We start from the raw sequence: 19853 nt of genomic DNA, 5'->3' as shown, positions 1-19853 counted from the left end.
TTGATATCGTAACTACAACTTACCTCATGAAGCGCAAAATTGACTCAATTAGCAGCTCAACCACCAGGCAAACATAAATCAACAGCAAGCAGATGCACAGAAAGTAACTGGTGTGGCGCCATCTATGGATTGTTGTCACAACTATAATTAAACTCAGGAAGCGCAAAATAATCGTTGCCTATCATAGAGGCGCAGAATTTAGAATTGCTAAAAATACAAAAATGTCTTGTATCTTAGCCATTTGAAGGACTACAAGGATCTGCTTTGGCGTGCAAATAGACTTTTTGTCACTACTACGAAAAACGGATATCAAAGGATGAAACTTCTTATAGGAGCCGCGTTAAACTAACATTTTTGCTTATAGAAAATTGACTTTGAAAACTGAATTTCACATGATTGGATTTAGAAATATGCAAATTAAATACTTTGGTTTGTTGTTTCGTTTGTACAATATATTAATTACACGTAAACTGTTTGCATGCCTAATTTGGCTACTTTAAACGTACATCAAATTGGTCTATGGAAGAACACAAAGAAGTCTGGCGACTGCGACTGGGCGTCAGTTTCAATATCAGTTTCAGCTATTGTTGCTGATCAAGTAGGCAATGTTGGAGATGATTTTGCAGCCATTTTGATGGTGCAATAGATTTAGGCAGGGATCGCGTATCTTCTCCTCGAGCAACTTGATCAACTCCGTGCGCAGACATTGCACCATTTCGGCCGTCTCCAAGTTGTGGGCCTTTAAGATGATCCAACCGCTTTCGAGTAGAAACAGAAAATCACCATCATGCAGTTCCACTTTAAAATCGGAGCCAGCAAACAGCACGAGAGCAATCAGTGGCAACATGGAGCAATCGCGTATGTAGATGGAGCTGGTGCGCACCTTCTCCTGGTAGACAAGAAACGGTGCCTGAAACGTCGCCACCTGCGAGTTGACAGACGACGGATGAATGCGCACATAGCCATCGCCTTTAGTCTTGAAGCGCAAATCCAGATGGCTGGGCTCGCGAGGCACAGCGCCGCCTGCTGTTTGAATGTAGACGCGCTCTGGTGTCATAATCTTCACAATGTTCGGATACAATGCAGCGCAAAGCAGCGACGTAAGCAAGCGATTGTTCTCGCCATTCAGATTTGCCTCCGCACCTAAAATGATGAGATAATGTTTTAATATACATAGATTTCCGATACGATGCTTTAATTACTTACCTGTCAGCTGCAGGATGTTGTCGCTGGCGTTCTTGCGACGACGCGGCACATTGACGGGCACAAAGCCAATAGAGACGAGCAGTTCCAGGTACTGATACTTCAGGTCCGCAATTGTTTCCAGCGTGTTCAGCGACAAAAAGTTCTCGTTGGCATAGTTACGACTGGCGCCATAATTGCCACGCTTCGAGACATCCAGCCATTTCTAAGATATGGATAAGAATATTGAATTTACTGTTAAAGTAAGTAATGAAGCTAAGCTAGACGAGTGTGCTCGACTGTAAGATACCCATTTTATAAGCTACTCATTTTAAATATACCACAATATTAATATATTATGTTGAGTATATCGATATAATACTACGCTCAAAATATACCATTATATTAATATACCGAAGTCTTTGTTAAGTATATCACTACACTCAAAATATGCCAACATATGAATATCCCGGAATATGGAGTATAAAACAGACCATATTAATATACCGAAAACAATAATACAACATGTCGAAGGCTATATTTGGTATATAGATATATTACTACACTCAAAATATACTATAGAGTGCAAAATATACCAAAATATGAATATCCCGTAAAAATACTAAACAATTCCGAAGGCTATGTTTGATATGACGATCTACTCCTACACTAAAACTATACCGTAGTGTGGAAACTATACCGTAATATGAATATACCGATAAAAATACTTAAATATACCGACAGCTATGTTTAGTATATCGATATACCATAGATCACAAAATATACCACAATATGGTTATAATGATTATCAACTATTATGCTAAATTTGAAGTATTTTCATACATTCCAGAAATAGTAATAGTTCGATATAGACAGAGTAGATAAATAAGTTGATTATATATTTGTTTTACTTACCCTATACGCATTGAGCACCGTGAGATGATCGCTGTTGCCCAGGGCAAAGTTGCGCTTGCATTTATCGGCCTCCACGCGCTTGTTAAGCGGACTGACGAATGGCGACTTGTTGCCCAGGCAGGCGGCAATGGTGAGCACACTGTCCAGGCACTGGAAGATGGCGCCGTACAACATCAGCTTGCCAATGCGCACGTCCACGGGCAACGCGGCCAAATGATGACCCAGCGGCGTCAACTGATCCTCGGCATCCAAGGCGCCGACATCGCGCAACCGCATCAGGGCACCCAAGACGCTGTCCTCGGTGGGCGCCTCAAGTGTCTCCAGCAGGACGGAGAGCGTGTTGCGTGTGGCAAACGTTTGCAGCGTCTTAATGCGCAGCACAATCTGCTCGAGCGGCACACGCTGGATCTCCGGCACCGGTTGCGCCAATATGTGCTGATGATAGCGAAAACTCGTATAGAGATGTATGCAAACGCCGGGCATGACACGTCCGGCGCGACCTTTGCGCTGTTTGGCATTCGCTCTGGACACCCAAACCAAGTCGAGGGATTCCATGTTGCGATTGGAGTCAAAGCATTTCTCCTTCATCAGGCCGCAGTCGATGACAAACACACAATCATCGATGGTCACCGATGTCTCGGCAATGTTCGTGCTCAGCACAATTTTTCGCTTGCCCGGCGGCGCACGCTTGAAGACCAGCGCCTGATCCTCGCTCGAGAGTGCCGAGTGCAGTGGCACAAGCACAAATTTGCCGGCACGCGGCGAGAAGATCGAGCTATCGAGGAGTGCATCGTGAACCGTTTGTATCTCCTGGAAGCCGGGCAAAAAAGATGAGTATGCTGCCCTCGCGTGGCCAATCGTGTTCGCCCTCCACAATGTACTTTAGCACCGACTCGATTAGCTCCGGATTGATCAGCATGGGCTCCATGAGGTAGATGCTCTTGCACGTCGTCTTGCTGTAGTCTGCAATAGGAGATGACACAAATTATTTAGAGTTGTAAACCAGAGAGATTTTTCATTTTAATTCAATTGGTTAGAGATTTCAAATTTAGTAAATTATTATTATATAAAATCATTTTGAGAGCGCAGCCTGTTTTTTAACCAGTGCTTAGGCAAGACACGAACCAGCTTCAGCTTTTTTTTTTCATTTTACTTGTGAAAAAAAGCTTCGATGTTTTAAAGATTTAGTTTCAAGTGGGGACTATAAATGATTAATTAAAATCAGTTTGTGGAAAGAACTTTAGAAGTTTTAAAGATTTAGTTAAAGTGGAGACTATAAAATGATTAATTAAATTCAGTTTGAGAACGCAGCCTGTTTTTCAACCAGTGCTTAGGCAAGACACGAACCAGCTGCAGCTTTTTTTTCATTTTAATTCACTTGTGGAAAAAGGCTTCAAAATTTTAAAGACTTAGTTCAAGTTTACTTAGTTAAAATGATTAATTAAATTCAATTTGTGAAAAAAAAAAGTTTAGAAATTTTTAAGATTTAGTTCAACTGGGGATTATTTAAGATCGCAGCCTGTTTTTTAACCAGTGCTTAGGCGAGACGCGAACCAGCTTTAACTTTCAATTACATGTTTGCATTTTGTGCAAATGCAAGCCAAATTCAAAATATACATACGTATCTGATAGTCAAGACTCACCCGCATAACGCAGATAGGTTTCCGCCAGTGTCAGCTTCTCGTCCTTGATCTTTTGTCCCGGAGGCTCGCCCGAGGCCTGGACATCGGCGAATTCGAGCTCCATCTGGAGCACATCCTGCTCCTTCTTCTTGAGCTTGCGACAAAACTTGGTGTCGCATTCCATGACAAAATCACTCGCCTCCACAATGTCCTCGAGGAAGAGCTGCTGCACGGGAAACGTGCGTCCCGGAATGTCGAGCACCGGTGCACCGCCAAAGTAATTGGAAAAGAGCGACGCATTCAGGGTGGCGGACATGAGTATGACTTTCAAATCGGGCCGTGAGCGCAACAGATGCTTGAGTATGAGGAGCAGAAAATCCGATTCCTCCGAGCGTTCGTGCACCTCATCGACAATGACGTGCGTGACGCTGCCGAGCAGCGGATCGGAGGCAAGGCGACGCAACAGAATGCCCGTGGTGCAGAAACTGAGACGCGTGCTCGCCGAGATCTTGTTCTCCAGCCGTATCTGATAGCCGACCAGCTGCCCGATGCGATCCAAGCGCTCGGCCGCCACACGCTCCGCGACACCAATCGCTGAGAGGCGTCGCGGTTGCGTGCAAATGATCTCGACGTGGGGCAGGTCCGCTTTAACCGGCTGCTGCAGTGCCTGGAAGAACCAATTGTCGAGTATGAATTGCGGCACCTGGGTGCTCTTGCCACAGCCCGTTTCGCCAGAGATGACGACGACCGGCGAGCTCTCAATCAGCGCCAGTATGCGTTCCATTTCGGCAAACGCTGGCAACTGTCGACGGCCCTCGATCACCTTGTGATAGCGTTCGTCGCGTCGCCGATCCTGATACAACTGCACCAGGCGGCGATTCTCCTTGGCCAGCGCGGCAGCGCTGCGCTGTTGAGCTGCGCCGTCTTGGCGCGACGTCTGACCACGCTCGTAGTGCGTGGGACGCGGTTTGGCAGCAATCTCGGCATTGCCATCGTCATCCAAGCCATTGGCGGGCTCATCATAGAACAGCGAACGCTTTAGCGAGGGAAACGGTGCGGTATCCAGGTGCCCAGCCAGCTGCTCGTCCGTCTGCAGCAGCTCACAGACGCTGTACACACACGGAATGCCGTCGCGACAAATTTCCCGTGCCTCGCGATACAAATGGCGAGCGTAGCGTAGCCGCAGCTCATGGGGTATATCGTGGCAGGTGGTTTTCAGGTAGATGAACGGCGCCTCGTAGGGATAGCGACTGCCGGGCGGGAAACGCACCTCCACATGAAACCACAATTCGTTCTCGTTCTCATCGAGATCGAGACGCTTGCGCTCCGGCGTCGACAGCTGGCCGACATCGCTGCTGCTGCTGGGTTGGGGCGGCACATGGGCAAACCGGCATTTGGGGCCATATTTGCAGGTGCCGTCGCGATCAAAGTTGCGACAGCGTTGCGGCGCCTTCTTTTTCTTGTCCAGCTCAGCCTGACGTACGGCTGCTGCGGCCGCCAGCGCCGCTTCACGTGCTTTGCGCACCTCGGAGGGACTGTGCGCCAGCAGATGCTCAATTTTGAATTTCAAATTCCAGACACTGTTGCGTTCACGTTCCTCGTATGCGCGATCGTAAATCGATTCGAGTGCTTCTTTCTCGTCTGCACGCATGTCCAGCAACTCGGCTTCACTGGGCGGCTCTAGAGCGGGCTTCTCATCGCCTGGCACGCGCATGTAGCGTCTGTAGAGCAGCAGGAGAGCCGCCTCTGTGTCGTAGTTGCAGTGATCGTAGGCTTCGATGCAGTGCGTCGCATGGAAACCGTAGTTCTCGAGCTTGAGCAGCGCATAGCGACGCAAACGATCGTCGTCCGCCGAGCTGCTGCCGTTGAGGGCCTTGACACCTTGCACACTTTGCACCTGCAGCGTGCCACGATCCTCCCAGTAGGCGTGCTTAATCCCGCCGCCTCCGCGACCCCGATCCTTGTATTTGGTGATGTCGTCCAGCTTAAAGTCTGGACCGTGAATGGCACGCAACGTGTCCATGGTTTGCTGTTGTGACTCTTCGCTGAGACGCAGCACATGCAACTCCGTTTTACGGGCTGCATTCTCCTGTACGGATTTCGGCACAGCCGGCACATTGCTGGAGAAAATTCATGTGGGAGTTAATGATTGGTGATTGAATTGTGGCCACTGGCGTGACACTCACGTTGTGCGTGCATCGTTGGGCGTGCGCAGGAAACAATAGTCATCGATGTGTTGTCGCGACGTTTCGTCCATGTTACACACTTCACTTCACTTGAATTTCACAATTAAAGCTAATAAATCCACGGCCAAAAAAGCATCTAAATTTGCTTTGCACACCACAGCAACGATGTTGTCGTCTCGATAACGATAAATGTACAGCTGATTGTAATACACTACGCGCATCGAATTTCCAGCGTTGCCAGATCACCTTTTGCACATTGTTTTTCGATAACAACAAATGCACAGCAGTCAACGATATTATCGAACAAAAATTAAAAACGATTATTTATTTAAATGCTTAATATTTCGTTAGTATACATGTGTGTAATAAACGATAAAATTTGAAATTTTCGTAACACATATTACAAACGAGCAAAATTCAAGTTTTCTAAACTAACTCATCGAGATTTCATTGTTCCTGTCCATCAAACTGTGGCTGATATGTTTGCTTTAACTCACACCAGAGAGCTTTCTCTTCAGCTGCTTCCTTGAACTGCAGATCTTTAAATTTCATACTGCGTATGTTGTCTGCATTTGCCGATTTGAACTAGTGATGAAAATTTTACAAATGGCATTTAATAGCTATACATTGTTCAAGCGTAATATTATATGCACTTACCTCATCAGTGACATCAGTGAAGTTATTGAATGCAACTCTTTTTGCAGTCTTTTTTTTAACATCACCATGCTGCAAGTTATAGAAATCGCTAAACTGCTGTAAAATGTCCAAATCAATTCCATCAATTTGAATGAGAATTGCGGCTTTTTGGTCAAGCTGTAGACCATATTGTCCGCTCGCCAGAAAAATTTTTTTCTTCGAAAACTTTCTCGCATTGATTTGCCATCGACGAACCCTATAAAATCGTACATACATAACTTAATATACATACATATGTATTATTCTTTTTAAAAAGTGCTTACTATAACATTAAAACTAAGTTCACGAACACGTTGCTTTAATTTTCTTATACCCGTGAGCAAATTCGCGTAAAGTGCGTTTTCTGATGCAGCCCAATCAAAATGCTATAAAAATGTAAAAAAAAAAAAAATATTAGTTTGATAATCTATGTATGAATATTATGTTATAAATACCATTTTGACTTCTGCGAATTGCTTAATCAAGCTTTGAATTTCTGAGGAAATTGCGCTATTATCATTTACTTGGTGCTGAACAACGATCTCTTCATCCAGTTCATCGACTTCCATCTCAAAATCGCATGCATGATCACTCCACTTGTCCATATTCATCGCCAATTAAATCACAATAATTAATATTCGACACAAAAATATACAATAATTTGAACGTTGCGCTAGCTTTAGCGTCTCCTGACTGTGATATTTTTCCACTTTACTTCGTAGGGTTGCTTTCGCATGATCGTAGCTATCGATATGCGTATTAAGTGATATTTTGAAAATTTTTTGCAAGCAATTGATTGATCGATTGAGCAGCACATTAAAAATGACGACTGGAAAACCGTCCGCAATGCTCAAAATGAAAAGTTCCATGTCGCAGATTGTCAATGCAGAAGGCCCATTTCGACATCCACAACGCTTAAGCCGCCAAAAATGGACAAAACTCTCGATCGACAGCCAACAAAAATGCATAAAATGAAGACTCGCAGGCCGCCGATTTATTCAAAGAAGCCGCCGAAGTTTCAAATCAGCGGCACACAATGGGAACTCCTAAGCCCAGAATTATTAATGCTAAGCCGCCAGTGCGCAGAATGAACTCGCAAATTTGGCCGCCTGCTCAGCCTTAAATTGTTGTCCACAAGCCCATAGATCCAAATAACTTCATTAGAAGGCCGAATTGTGACTATTCTAACAAGGTGAATAAAAACTTAACAAATAAAAACAATGTGTATTACATTTGTTTAGATCAAAATGTCGCTTATTGATAACAGATTAATTCAATTTTCAATTATTCTTAGTTGTCAGCTTTAAGCCAAATTAAAGTAATTGCAGCAGTGGCTGTGTCTGTAGTTTATAAAGTACTTTTAGCAAGTGGAATAGTTATAATTATGAACAAAAACGAAAGTAAGAGCGCTCTATATATTCTTTGAACGCTTTAAATGTTTTCAAATTTAAAACGTCTTAACATAAGAGTCGTCAAAAAAGTTGATCACTTGATAAAAAATTGATCCAAGTAGTCTCTTTCAAGTGGGTAAGCCAAGTTCAAGTAGGCCAAGCGGCTGTTGTATGCCTAAAACAAATTCAAATCTCCATTTATCATTGAAACGGCTAGAGAGCAGATTGTGTGTAAGGCAACGAACCAAATTTCTACTTGGATTCAAATCTCAGCAACTCGAGTGTCTCCCTGTAATTATAATTACGCACGGTAAGTATATACATATATTATTCTATATACAAATGGATGTAATTTCCACTTACTGTGCCTCCAAGTCATATTTTTCGAGTTGTTCAAATTCCTTGATAATCGCATTATACTTTGCCTCGTATTCCTTTTGCTTTACGATACGTTTTTCGCGCATCGCTTTGGAAGATTTTTTGAGTTGAAGATGTTGGCGCTGTAATTGAGCAATGCAATCCTCCAAAGCTGCGTGGGGCTATTAAAAATAAATACAATTAACTATGTAGTTTACGGCATGATACTTCATTCCTTGCGATTTCCATTTTTGAACGAAATGCGGCATAAGTAGCTAATTTAAGTTGGGTTTACATGTTATTTTTATTATTGCGATGTAAATATACCAACATTGGTATATTTCCTCGCCCATAATACGTTGTTGCAGAAATTTTGCATGTGGCCACACCGCAAAACAGATGTTAAATTAACAGCTATTTTCTGCTCAAGAATCAAAATGCTTCTAAAACAAAATACATTTTGGCTGCAAAGAACTTCGCAGATGGCTATATAATATCGATGTTTTAATAATTATAATGAAATATTCATTAGTTACCATGGTGGTGAATTCATCATATCCAACTTGTGATCCAACCTTGCTGATCTTTTTATTTTTTTTAATCGCCTTACAATGTTGGTCATAAGCACGCATGTAATCGTCCTCCGAGTCAAACAATTTTTTAAATTGCTGCAGTATTTCGCCATGGATCTTGTCAATTTGCCCTATTGTAGTCTTATTGGGGTCAATTTGTGGTCTATTTAAGCCGCACAACAGGCTCATCTTCTCAATAAGATTTTTGTAAGTTTGTTCGTCTCTAGCCACTGCGCTGCCTATTCGACGATTTTGCAACTCCTAAAATAAGAAAAACATGTAAATACATTGTTTCATAGATAAATATTTAAAAGTGTTGTTACAATGTTGCTTACCAGCATTTTTAAAGTTTGCACGCCAAATTTTTGCATTAGATTTTTGATTTCCACGCTCAGATCAATATCAGCTGCTCCCATTTCCATATCATAGTCACAGGCATTATCATTCGCGTCCGCCATATTGTTTATGTATTTAATTGATTTTCGTTCTCAATGCCAGAACACAAAAAATATTGCACGTACGCTTTGCGCTTTTAGTTGGAATGACAAAATATGGCGGCCATTATTGTACGCCTGCAAGGCGCTGCCAACCAGTTCAGCCAATCAGTTTATGATTGTGTGGCAACGCCAACATATGCCGCATTAATTCAAATGTGCTTGGAGGTAATATTGTAGTATGCTGTGAAAGTAAATACTTTTTCAATTGATTTCAGAAATATTTAGTACAAACTATAATTTGTAATTTTGGCTTCATTTCAGAAGAATATCATGGAGGACAAAAAGAAAGTGGTGTGCAAGAGCACAAAATTGGAATCTGAACAAACACTTGTTGAAATCAAATTGAACAAGGCAAAAATCAATAAGTCGCAAACTAATATCGAAAAAGGGACTTCTACAATACGGAAAGACTCCACCGTGGTCAACGCTTCGCCTACGAAGATGACAACTGAAGAGCCGATATCAAATTTGACAACCGATTCACCGTTCATGCCGCGTCCGTTGATCCTACGCTCGCCACCGGATACTCCGAAGGTATCGACAAAAGCACAGATGAACACGCCAAAGCTACCATCAAAGTTGGCTGCACTCAAAACACATAAACAACGAGTGGACACTCCCGGGATGCAGGTGGTAACACCCAAGAAGCAGTCGGATATTGGGAAAGTGTCACCTGGAGTGACGCAAACTGAAATAACAAATAAAACACTTGAGAAACCGATTAATTTGTCACCGCTTCAAGAAACGAAAACAAACACTCCAACTTTACCATTGGCAGCTCCACCGATGTCGCCGTCTCTCGAGAATGATACTTCAACAAACACTTTGGGGATGTCACCGTCAACACCGCCACCACGTGCCATAAATATACCAATGGAGGAGGGATCTCAGATGCCACCACAAGCTGAAGCTGCTGCTCCACCACGTCCAGGCACTCCAATGCCGATTTCCTCGCCCGATCTGCTCATGTACGATCCTTACGAGGATTGGCAGCAACATCTGAACATCAACCAGATGCGTCAAAAGTCTCGCACTGCCAAAGTTGCTGCCGCCGCTGGCGCCGCTGCTGCTGCCGCTCGAATGCGTCGCGGTGCCTTGGATGTCATCATTGATCGCAAACAGCAGCAGACGCCACGATCACAGGCTGCTGTCAATGGCGATCGGCATCTCGATGAACAGCGTGGCATTCGGAATATTAATTTGCTCAGCTGTGCTTTGCACATTATACGTGAAATGGATCCGGACTATGTGGAGAAACTCTGCTATGCTATTCACGATCACATGTCCAGGGAGAAGCCCTTGGATTAATCACATTAACATCCATTCATATACATATAGTACATATAATATACACTTTTTTTTGTTGTTTTGCTGTTTGTTTGCTGGCTGCTTTACTCACACACGTTTACACGGATTTATTTCTTATAAATTTGAAGTTTTAGTTGCATTTTGATTAAATACTTATGACACTTACTATGTATAAAATAAAGGCTAGAATAACGTAATTTTTTTGGTATTATTTCTAGCCTTCGTTGTACTTCTCTTTCTAATTGATGTGTTGCCTACAGAACAGATTTTAATTCTATTGCAGACTATTATTCTTCTGAAATTGTGCCAATAATACAAATTTTAGTTTTTTATTAAATATTTTTGATAACAATTTAAAAAGTATTTACTTTCACAGCGTACTTCAACATTCACTCCAAGCACATTTGAATCAATGCGGCATATTTTGGCGTTGCCACACAATCACAAATTGATTGGCAACTCCTGGAGTCTCCATGCCTCCAGAAAGTAACTGTATTCTATCTTAGAATAGAAAGTATAGTAAATGAAAAACTTGTTTAAAAGTCTTGTTAATGCTTTCTAAACTGAACTGTATCTGACTTGTTTCTCTTTTTATTTTTGCATAGAGCATAAGCCTAAATTTAATGCAAATATGTCAAGTATATGAATGAAATTTCTGTTATTTAAATATACTATATACATAAATAGAATTTTAAAGAGTCTGTTAGAGAGCACCTTCATGTTTATGTTATTTGGATCTTTCATCTAGTTCTTATCCATAATCTGTTCAATATATTTGCATATGAATTACATTTTTGATATATATGTATATATATATACATATACTATATATATACAATTTTCATGACTGCTAAAGAGCTCCTTCTTTTTTAAGTTTAATTTCTGCATCTTTCATGTTATCCAATTAAATTTTTGGTATTTAAATATACTATATATACAATGTTAAAGACTCTACTAAAGAGCAACTCTAGTTTATGTTGTGTTGAATCTTTTAACTACTTCTAATGCTGTTAAAATATATTTGCTTAAAAATCAATTTATTTAGTTAAAAAAAATATGTATGTATATACAAGTGTAAATTGGAAAAGTTATATATTAAATGTATGACTTGAAGGATTTTGGCAGTTGCGAATCATCGCAATGTGGAATTAAAGCGACCGCTCCTTCAGCTTGAACATGAGCGGATCCTTGGTGCGCAAAATGAGCTCGGCAATGAGAACCGGGGGCTCCGACGTGTCGCCGACAAAGTCGATCTCAAAGTGTCGCAGCACATTGGCAACAATGGCCTTGATCTCAAGCACCGCGAACTTTTGCCCAATGCAATTGCGGGGTCCGGCCGAGAATGGAATGTAGGCATAGGGATTGAGTTTCTCGGCACTGGTGACGACATCGAAACGCTCCGGCTTGAAGCTGTTCGGCTCACTGAAGAGCTCCTCGCGACGACCCAAATAGAGCGGCGAGATGCCAATGTTGGTGCCGGCGGGAATGATTTTGCCATCTAAAACGAAGAAGGAAGTATTTAACAAAGGCAGAGTGAGATAAAACAAATCCCTGCACTCACTGATCTCACACTCCTCGAGCACCTTGCGACCGAGCAGCGGCACTGAGGGATACATGCGGAGGGTCTCCTTGATGCACAGATCGATGTAGTGCAGCTTATTGAGCAGCTCATATGTGACCGGCGTCTCTTTGTTCCTGCCCAGCACCGAGACAATTTCCTCGACACATTTCCGCTGGCATTCGGGATGCGTGGCAATGTTGTAGAAGAAGAACATCAGGGCCGAGGATGTGGTGTCGTGACCCTCAAACATAAACGTATCGACCTCCTCGCGTATATCGAGATTGGTCAGCGGCTTGTCATCGATATGCGACTGCAGCAGTATGTCCAAGAATGCCATCTTACGCTTCGCCCCGACCGCCACATCCTCCTCGCTCTGTTTCGTGGCAGCTGTGGCTGTGCCACGCATCAGCTCCTCACGACGCTGCACAATGATCTTCTCGGTGAAATTGTGCAGCACATTGAGCGCTCGCTTCTCGGCCTGAGCCAGAGGCGTCAGTCTGTAGGTCAGCTCGAAGCGATAGAAGATGTTGAACATCCGCTTGTGCAGCACCATCGAGATCGTCTTCACTGCCCTCACGTACTCCGAGTCCACGTTCGTCTGTGCATTGATCGAGACGCCCATCGCAGTTTCTAAACGGGGGCGGGGGGTGAAAAGTTGATTAGTCGCTTTGCTTAATCAGCATATTGATTATCAGCATATTGATATAAGCATATTATCAAGCATAGCTGCGTAGATAAGTTGCTATGGAAAGAAAGTTTCCTTTCCCCATTACATGACAATTCAGCAGGTGTGTAGAGTTGAAGTCGTAGTTGTATAACATATACTAATATAATTATTAAGTACAAGTTATAAATAAAATATAATTGCGTAGATGGACGGCTATGGAAAGTTTCCTTTCCCTATTACATGACAATTCAGCAGGTGTGTAGAGTTGAAGGCGTAGTTGTATATACTAACATAATTATTAAGTGGAAGTAACAGATGTTCAAGATAGGTTGCTAAGGAAAGCTTCCTTTCTCTATGTAGTATAGTATAGTTGATAACTGTAAACTTTGAAATAGCAGTGCGACAGATACAAAACTACATAACGGTTTCTTTTTCGCATATTTCTTTTTGTTAGTTGATCGCTTGCCCATTGTTTTTGTAAAATGAAACATAGCGATACAAAACAAGCAAAAATCTCGTAAAATTTCTCTGCTTGAAATTGTTGAATTATTTAAAAATAAATACATTAAGCTGTTATAACTCAATTTTATCTCGATGTTACGTTCGTAAAAGTATTTTTCAATTTTAAAAGTGAACGTCGTAAGCATTTCAATGTTCACTGCTGTGTGTGCTAACATAATTAAATTAATAAATAATTAAAGCAAGTTCTACTTACAATTTATAAATAAAACATAGATAGTTGCTATGGAAAACTTCCTTTCTCCACTACATGAGAATTCAACATATATAGATACATAGATAATAAGATAACATAATCATTAAGTTCAAGTTCGCCGCTCGTCATTATTTGACTTTTTGCTAGACATTTCGAGTCATTCATATATCGCTAATTATTAAATAGATTTCGTGACCAAGGTCTAAGGTAAGTGATCGATTACACCAATAATAGATTATTAACATACAGAAATTTGCCACTACTGAAAGCTTTACGTTGAGCATATCCCGCTTAGCGGCCGCTTTCTATGAAAGAACTCACTTAGCGGCATATTTAAAGTGAAATAAAATACTTTATGCAAGGCCTAAAACTGATCGATTGCAGTCTATAGCAAATGCCAGTAAAAGATGAAAAGATGAACATACAGAAAAGTTTCATGTTGAGCATATCTCGCTTAGCGGCCGTTTTCTATGAAAGAACTCACTTAGCGGCATATTTAAAGTAAAATAAAATACTTTATGCAAGGCCTAAAACTGATCGATTGCAGTCTATAGCAAATGCCAGTAAAAGATGAAAAGAACATGCAGAAAAGTTTTGCGTTGGGCATATCTCGCTTAGCGGCCACACATTTTATAATAATGGAACTTTGATCCATAGAGAGTGAAGCACTTTTTGTTAGTTACTCATAGGCGAGTCGCGCACTAAACCAGCTAATCTGTGCTATTTATAGGGAATCTAAACTGATTGATAACGCTGATCTCGAAGCTGATTAAAATCGAGTGCAATGCACTTAAGCCTACCGCCAATGGTGTCCATGGTGCAGAGATTGATCCAATCGTAGAGATTGAAACCGATCTCGCCCTGCTGTCGTCGCTCCCGCTCCAGATTCTTGAGCAGCACACGCGACTCACGCTCAAAGATGTCGACAAACTCATCGAGTATCTTAAAGTGGAACGCGGGCGTGATGATCTTCCTCCTCTTGTGCCACTTGCGACCCCGACTCACGAGCAATCCCTGCTTCAGCCACGGTTCCAAAGCATTGTATTCTCCGGCCTTGTCATTGAACCGCAATGTGCCGAGCACAACCTCGACATCCTTGGGATTGGCCATCAGCATATTGAGCTCGGGGCCCAGCCAGACTTTGAGTGTGCCATCCTTGGCATATGTCTCCATAAAGTTCATAATCAGCTCGATCAACTCATGCGGCGCCTTGCCCACAATGTGATGGGCATGCCCCAAAATGGGCAGAGCTGGCGGACTCGCTAAATTCCGTGTGACCTCAATCAGGTGCTTGTACTTTAGCTGATAGATGAGCAGCGCAGCAAAGAGGCCGCTGCCCACAAGAAGTCCCAACAGAAGCAACCACATTTCATCAATGAATTATTCAAACTGAAAACTGACTGACTGACCGAGTTACTTACAAACTCCAAAGCAAACTTTTATTGCGGGGGCAGGAATCTAATCTAGGCCAAATGGCTGCTTATCCGGCCAACGTTTGTTATGCTCACCTATCTAATCGTCCTAATCGCAGCGACAGCATCTTAACGGGTGGCCGAAAAATAATCGGTACTCGGTACTCTGGGTTCTGGGTACTTTAGACCCAGCGACGATGACGCTCTATCGATCCAGTCTTTGGCTATTTGGCTAATTCTCAGGGCCAAGGCCAATGGGGGGAATAGATGCATACAAGCACTTCGGGTTAGCAATTGAAAACTAAAAGTCGCAGTTTAGTTTATGATCAATTCACTGAGAGAAAACATTGTATTTTTAAACATGTTTTCAATCCTCAATAACAATTCTGCAACCAAGAATTCCACACTAAGCAATTCAGGAAACAAGACTTCAAAACTTTTCGATCTTCAAAATAATTTCTTGGAACAAGAATTCCAAATTGAAATATTATATCTTGAATCTGGAGTATGAAAACTTTTCGATTTTAAGAATAATTTTTTGAAACTAGAATTCAAAATTGAAATATTCAGGAAATCTTGAATGTGGAGTATGAAAACTTTTCGATCCTTAAAATAATTTCTTGGAACAAGAATTCAAAATTGAAATATTCAGGAAATCTTGAATGTGGAGTATGAAAACTTTTCGATCCTTAAAATAATTTCTTGAAACAAGATTTCCACATTAAAATATTCAGGAAACAAGAGTTCAATCTTCTTCAATCTTGAATATGAAAACTTTTCGATCTTCAAAATCAATTTCTAAAACGAAAATTACAGATTGGAAAATCTTGAATCTTGAGAATGAAAACTTTTCCAAATAACTTCTTGAAACAAATATTTCAGGTTGGAAAAATCTGTATTCAAAATTCCGTTTTTTTGTGGAATTCTAAAATTGATAGTTTTCTTCATTATTTTTTTCAGTGTACTTCATTTACTTATCATATCAGCCTCAGTGATTCAGTGACAATGTCGAGTGGCTTAGGCGGAAAGTTTAGCAACAATTATTGCATTTCTTTCGATATGATTAGCAAGTCAATTTACGGCCTTCATTAGATATGATTAGGTTTAATTGTTGCTTGCTTTCTTTATATGTGTTTTTTTGAAAAGAACGAATAACGATTAAATACTGTTTTTTGAGAGATGAAAGAATATGGCAGGGATTAATTGCTGCCTTTCTTTAGCTCAGGATTAATTCCTAGATTATTTACACCCGCTAGCCATAGGGAGGAAGAATAATATAACAGGAAATATATATAACAGGCATCTCCAAAAATCTAGTATATTTGGTACTTTAAAAGCAAAACATTGCGATATTCTAGTTAAAATATACCAACAAATATTTTAAAAATACTGGGAAAATACCGCAGGGGCATTTTAGTATATATTGTACTCTATTTCAGTTATAATACATATACAAAAAATACCGAAAGCTATATTTTGTATATTACATTCATGGCATACTATTTTAGAGGTATTTTGTATAGTATTTTTTCGGTATATTTTAACAGTTATTGTTTCAGATGCGATGCGACGGAATTCATAAGGATGAATTATATGGATCTGAATAATATGAACTAAAAAGTGCCTTCAAATAGTTACGATCAGGGTTCTTTACAACCTATGATATGTTAAGATGTGTGTTAGGAAGAGTTCAACTAACTAAAGCTGATTTGCCTAATATACAACATATGTGTTGAATAGATTATGAAATATGTTATATACAAAAGTTCATAGTACAGAGTCGAAGCTGAATGAAATTAATCTATGGTATTATTATTTGTTGTACTTGAGATTTGGCAAGTACAGGCAAAGCATATATTATATGTAGGCTTTAACCCCCGAGCACCTACTAAAAGGAAAATCTAAGCGGGGGAGATTTATCAATGCGACATGCAACATCTTAGATACCTGCCTGCAACTTAATAACCCGAGGATCTGCCTATTTCGACAGATGCAAGCTACCTCTCTTTTTACCTTACCTACGCACAATAATATAAAAATACTTATCAAATTCTTAGACAACATATTAAGCAACAAATAAGTTAACTATCGAGTCGATGACCTTAGTAGCAAGCGCTCCATTCTTTTAGTTATTATATTATTATGTATAACAAGTAAGGAAGCTACAGTCGAGTATGCTCGACTCTGAGATACCTGCTACCCATTTTGAATATAGCGGTATTATTCTCAAAATATATCGAAAATACTACAAAAATACTAAAAATATAACGAATGGTATATTTGGTATATCGATATAGTACCGCATTCAAAATATACCAAAGCCAAAGCAACTAAGACCCCTAGCAAGTAGGCGATTTTTATTGATTTGCGGGCCGGAAGTGGGCGGGGCGAAAATTTTAAACAATCTTGATCTGCGTGCAGACATAGCAAAAAATTATAGCTCTATCTCTTATAGTCTCTAAGATCTAGATGTTCATACGGACGGACGGACAGACAGACAGATGGACAGACGGACATGACTAGATCGTCTCGGCTGTTGACGCTGATCAAGCTTCTTTCTACCTGTTACATATATGTCCTGCCGGACCAAAGTTATAATACCCTTCTACCCTGTGGGTAGCGGGTATAAAAAATTATAGCTCTATCTCTTATAGTCTCTAAGATCTAGATGTTCATACGGACGGACAGACAGACAGATGGACAGACGGACATGACTAGATCGTCTCGGCTGTTGACGCTGATCAAGCCTCGTTCTGCCTGCCGGTACAAAGTTGTAATACCCGTGAATAAATAAATAATAAATATATGCTTTGAGTCACAACTCACCACAGATGATGTCCAGGGTGCAGAGATGCGAGGCATGCCCCAACTCGATCAGCTGCTGCTGTCCATTGCTGTCGCGTGCCTCGTGCAAAGACTTGATCAACTGACGCGACTGCCGCTCAAAGATCTCCACAAACTGTTCGAGGATGCGAAAGTGAAACGCAGGCGTGATGATCTTCCTCCGCTTGTGCCACTTGCGACCACGACTCACGAGGAGTCCTTCGTTGAGCCAGCGCATTAGGAAATTGTATTCGATGGCCTTGTCCAGCAGTTGTGTGTTGCCGAGGACGACTTCGACGTCGCGGGGATCGAACATGAGGAGGCTGAAAGTGGTGCCGAGACGCAGATAGAAGGTGTCGCCATGTTCGTCAGCTAGATCGGCGATCAGCTGACAAACATCGGCTGGCTCGAGGCCAAAGAAGATGGGCGCATTGCCCAGCAGTGGCCAGAGTTTGGGACCGGGATAACAAGCAGCAAGTTCCTCCAGGCGACGACGAGCGCGGAGCCAACGCAACAGCGGCGACCAGCAAAAGCAGCTGACCAGAGCGAGCAGCAGACAAATGCCGGTGAAAAGCAGTGATGCCAACGACAACATCGCCAAAGCGATCTCAGAGATGAACTGAGCAGCAGCCGAATCCAAGGCGCACTCTTTATCAACAGCTTACCATTTATTTATTTATGTTTGCTTATCAAGGGTCGCGTCGACAGGTCAAATAAATGACGAAATGGATGATGAACAACAACATTTTAAGATCAATGTTTGACACTCTTCTGAAATTGTGATTGTAATGCTGATTCAACAGAATTATGCTTAACCCCACAACGATGCACGCTGCTTATGCGCAATACATTGCATTGCGTATACGTCACAACAGTTTTCATTTATAAAAATACATTTTGCAAATTCACCTTAATTCTGCAAACGACTTGGAAAATTCTCACAACCGATTTCTTTCAAAGTTATCGATACAATCGAAATCAAGGAAAAAGCTCACACCTGTAAGGAATCGAAATCGCGAACAAGGGTCACACTTTGAAAGAGGAAAAAACGTTATCGCTGCAATCGAAATCTAAGAGTAAGGTCACACTTCGAAAAGGAGACGAACGGGGAGAAACAAACTCAATAATTCGACTTGAAAGCCACAAATAAAAGAATACAAATAAAACTTAATAGATTTTGACATAAAAAGAACAGACTATTAATGATTACTTTATTATGTTTAAACCTACTTCAATTTGAATTCATTGCTTTCCAAGTTTTAACATCAGTAGGTTGTAACATTTTTACTTTCCTTTGGCTTTTGTCACTTGTCATTTATTGCCGTGTAAAATATCGTGTAAAATTATTTAAAATTATTTATTATTATTCGAAAAATTTGTCCTTTATTTTTCACGAAAGCGATCACGATGGCTGATGTTAATTTGAATGGAAAGCATCCAGTGGAAAAAGAACGGCCAGTTGACATGACAGACTGCGCTTTGATGAATGAACCATCGTAAGCTTCAGCTTTGATTTCTTCCAGCCAACAACATATTTATGTTTTTGAGTCTCCCATTAATAGAACATCGAAACAAGCGCTTAAAAAGCGCGGCCCAAATTCAAAGATAATCATAAATGCAGGCACAACGACTGCTCCCCAAAAAGCGGATCCAATGCCAGCCGTAAATGGGCCCCCAGAACTGGAGAAGCGAGAACCTACTAAAAAACCTAACACTAGACTACAAAAACGTTTGGCAGGCGAACAAACAGGTAATGGAGCTCACACAGCTACTGATCAATCTTCCTTCTTAATGTCAACCCTGATAGATCCCCAAGTCCAAATAGAAACTACTCCGAGGCTTGAGGCTCCAAGCAAACCTAACACTAGACTTCAAAACGCTTGGAAGGCGAACAAACAGGTAATGGAGCTCACACAGCTACTGATCAATCTTCCTTCTTAATGTCAACCCTGATAGATCCCCAAGTCCAA

At 41.3% G+C, this 19853-nt stretch overlaps 4 protein-coding genes across 7 annotated transcripts; 1 reads left to right on the top strand and 3 right to left on the bottom strand.

Annotated features, from left to right (window-relative positions):
- Window positions 1–430: 430 nt before the first annotated feature.
- LOC133847664 (putative ATP-dependent RNA helicase DHX57) lies at window positions 431–6099 on the bottom strand. The gene is given in 6 exon segments (XM_062282841.1): window positions 431–1143; window positions 1207–1408; window positions 2098–2925; window positions 2927–3060; window positions 3741–5839; window positions 5906–6099. Coding segments are annotated over 6 exon segments (3900 nt in total). The 5' UTR covers window positions 5977–6099; the 3' UTR covers window positions 431–577.
- A 1687-nt stretch (window positions 6100–7786) lies between these two features.
- On the bottom strand, window positions 7787–9443 carry LOC133848921 (uncharacterized). Of its 2 annotated transcripts, none has more exons than XM_062284665.1 (4): window positions 9236–9443; window positions 8865–9161; window positions 8335–8510; window positions 7787–8260 (listed from the first exon to the last, which is right to left on the bottom strand). In XM_062284665.1, the coding sequence occupies exons 1-4, from the start codon at window positions 9356–9358 to the stop codon at window positions 8224–8226; spliced, it is 633 nt and encodes a 210-aa protein (XP_062140649.1). In that variant the 5' UTR covers window positions 9359–9443; the 3' UTR covers window positions 7787–8223. The 2 variants fall into 2 exon arrangements, with proteins under 2 accessions (XP_062140649.1, XP_062140650.1); XM_062284666.1 differs by having other exon boundaries at window positions 8340–8510.
- Window positions 9444–11759: 2316 nt separating this feature from the next.
- LOC133848285 (cytochrome P450 4d1) lies at window positions 11760–18519 on the bottom strand. Of its 2 annotated transcripts, none has more exons than XM_062283784.1 (3): window positions 14449–15039; window positions 12267–12896; window positions 11760–12203 (listed from the first exon to the last, which is right to left on the bottom strand). In XM_062283784.1, the coding sequence occupies exons 1-3, from the start codon at window positions 15014–15016 to the stop codon at window positions 11854–11856; spliced, it is 1548 nt and encodes a 515-aa protein (XP_062139768.1). In that variant the 5' UTR covers window positions 15017–15039; the 3' UTR covers window positions 11760–11853. The 2 variants fall into 2 exon arrangements, with proteins under 2 accessions (XP_062139768.1, XP_062139767.1); XM_062283783.1 differs by lacking the exon at window positions 14449–15039 and adding an exon at window positions 17887–18519 and having other exon boundaries at window positions 11766–12203.
- Window positions 18520–19179: 660 nt separating this feature from the next.
- Window positions 19180–19853, top strand: LOC133848286 (uncharacterized). Of its 2 annotated transcripts, XM_062283786.1 has the most exons (3): window positions 19180–19379; window positions 19446–19633; window positions 19691–19853. In XM_062283786.1, exons 1-3 carry the CDS (start codon window positions 19291–19293, stop codon window positions 19822–19824), a joined length of 411 nt encoding a protein of 136 aa, XP_062139770.1. In that variant the 5' UTR covers window positions 19180–19290; the 3' UTR covers window positions 19825–19853. The 2 variants fall into 2 exon arrangements, with proteins under 2 accessions (XP_062139770.1, XP_062139769.1); XM_062283785.1 differs by having other exon boundaries at window positions 19181–19379; window positions 19446–19853.

The sequence above is a fragment of the Drosophila sulfurigaster genome, chromosome X (assembly GCF_023558435.1).
Source record: "Drosophila sulfurigaster albostrigata strain 15112-1811.04 chromosome X, ASM2355843v2, whole genome shotgun sequence".
NCBI lineage: Eukaryota > Metazoa > Arthropoda > Insecta > Diptera > Drosophilidae > Drosophila > Drosophila sulfurigaster.
Note: the sequence above shows the minus strand (reverse complement) of the source record. Positions and strands in the feature narration are given on the sequence as shown.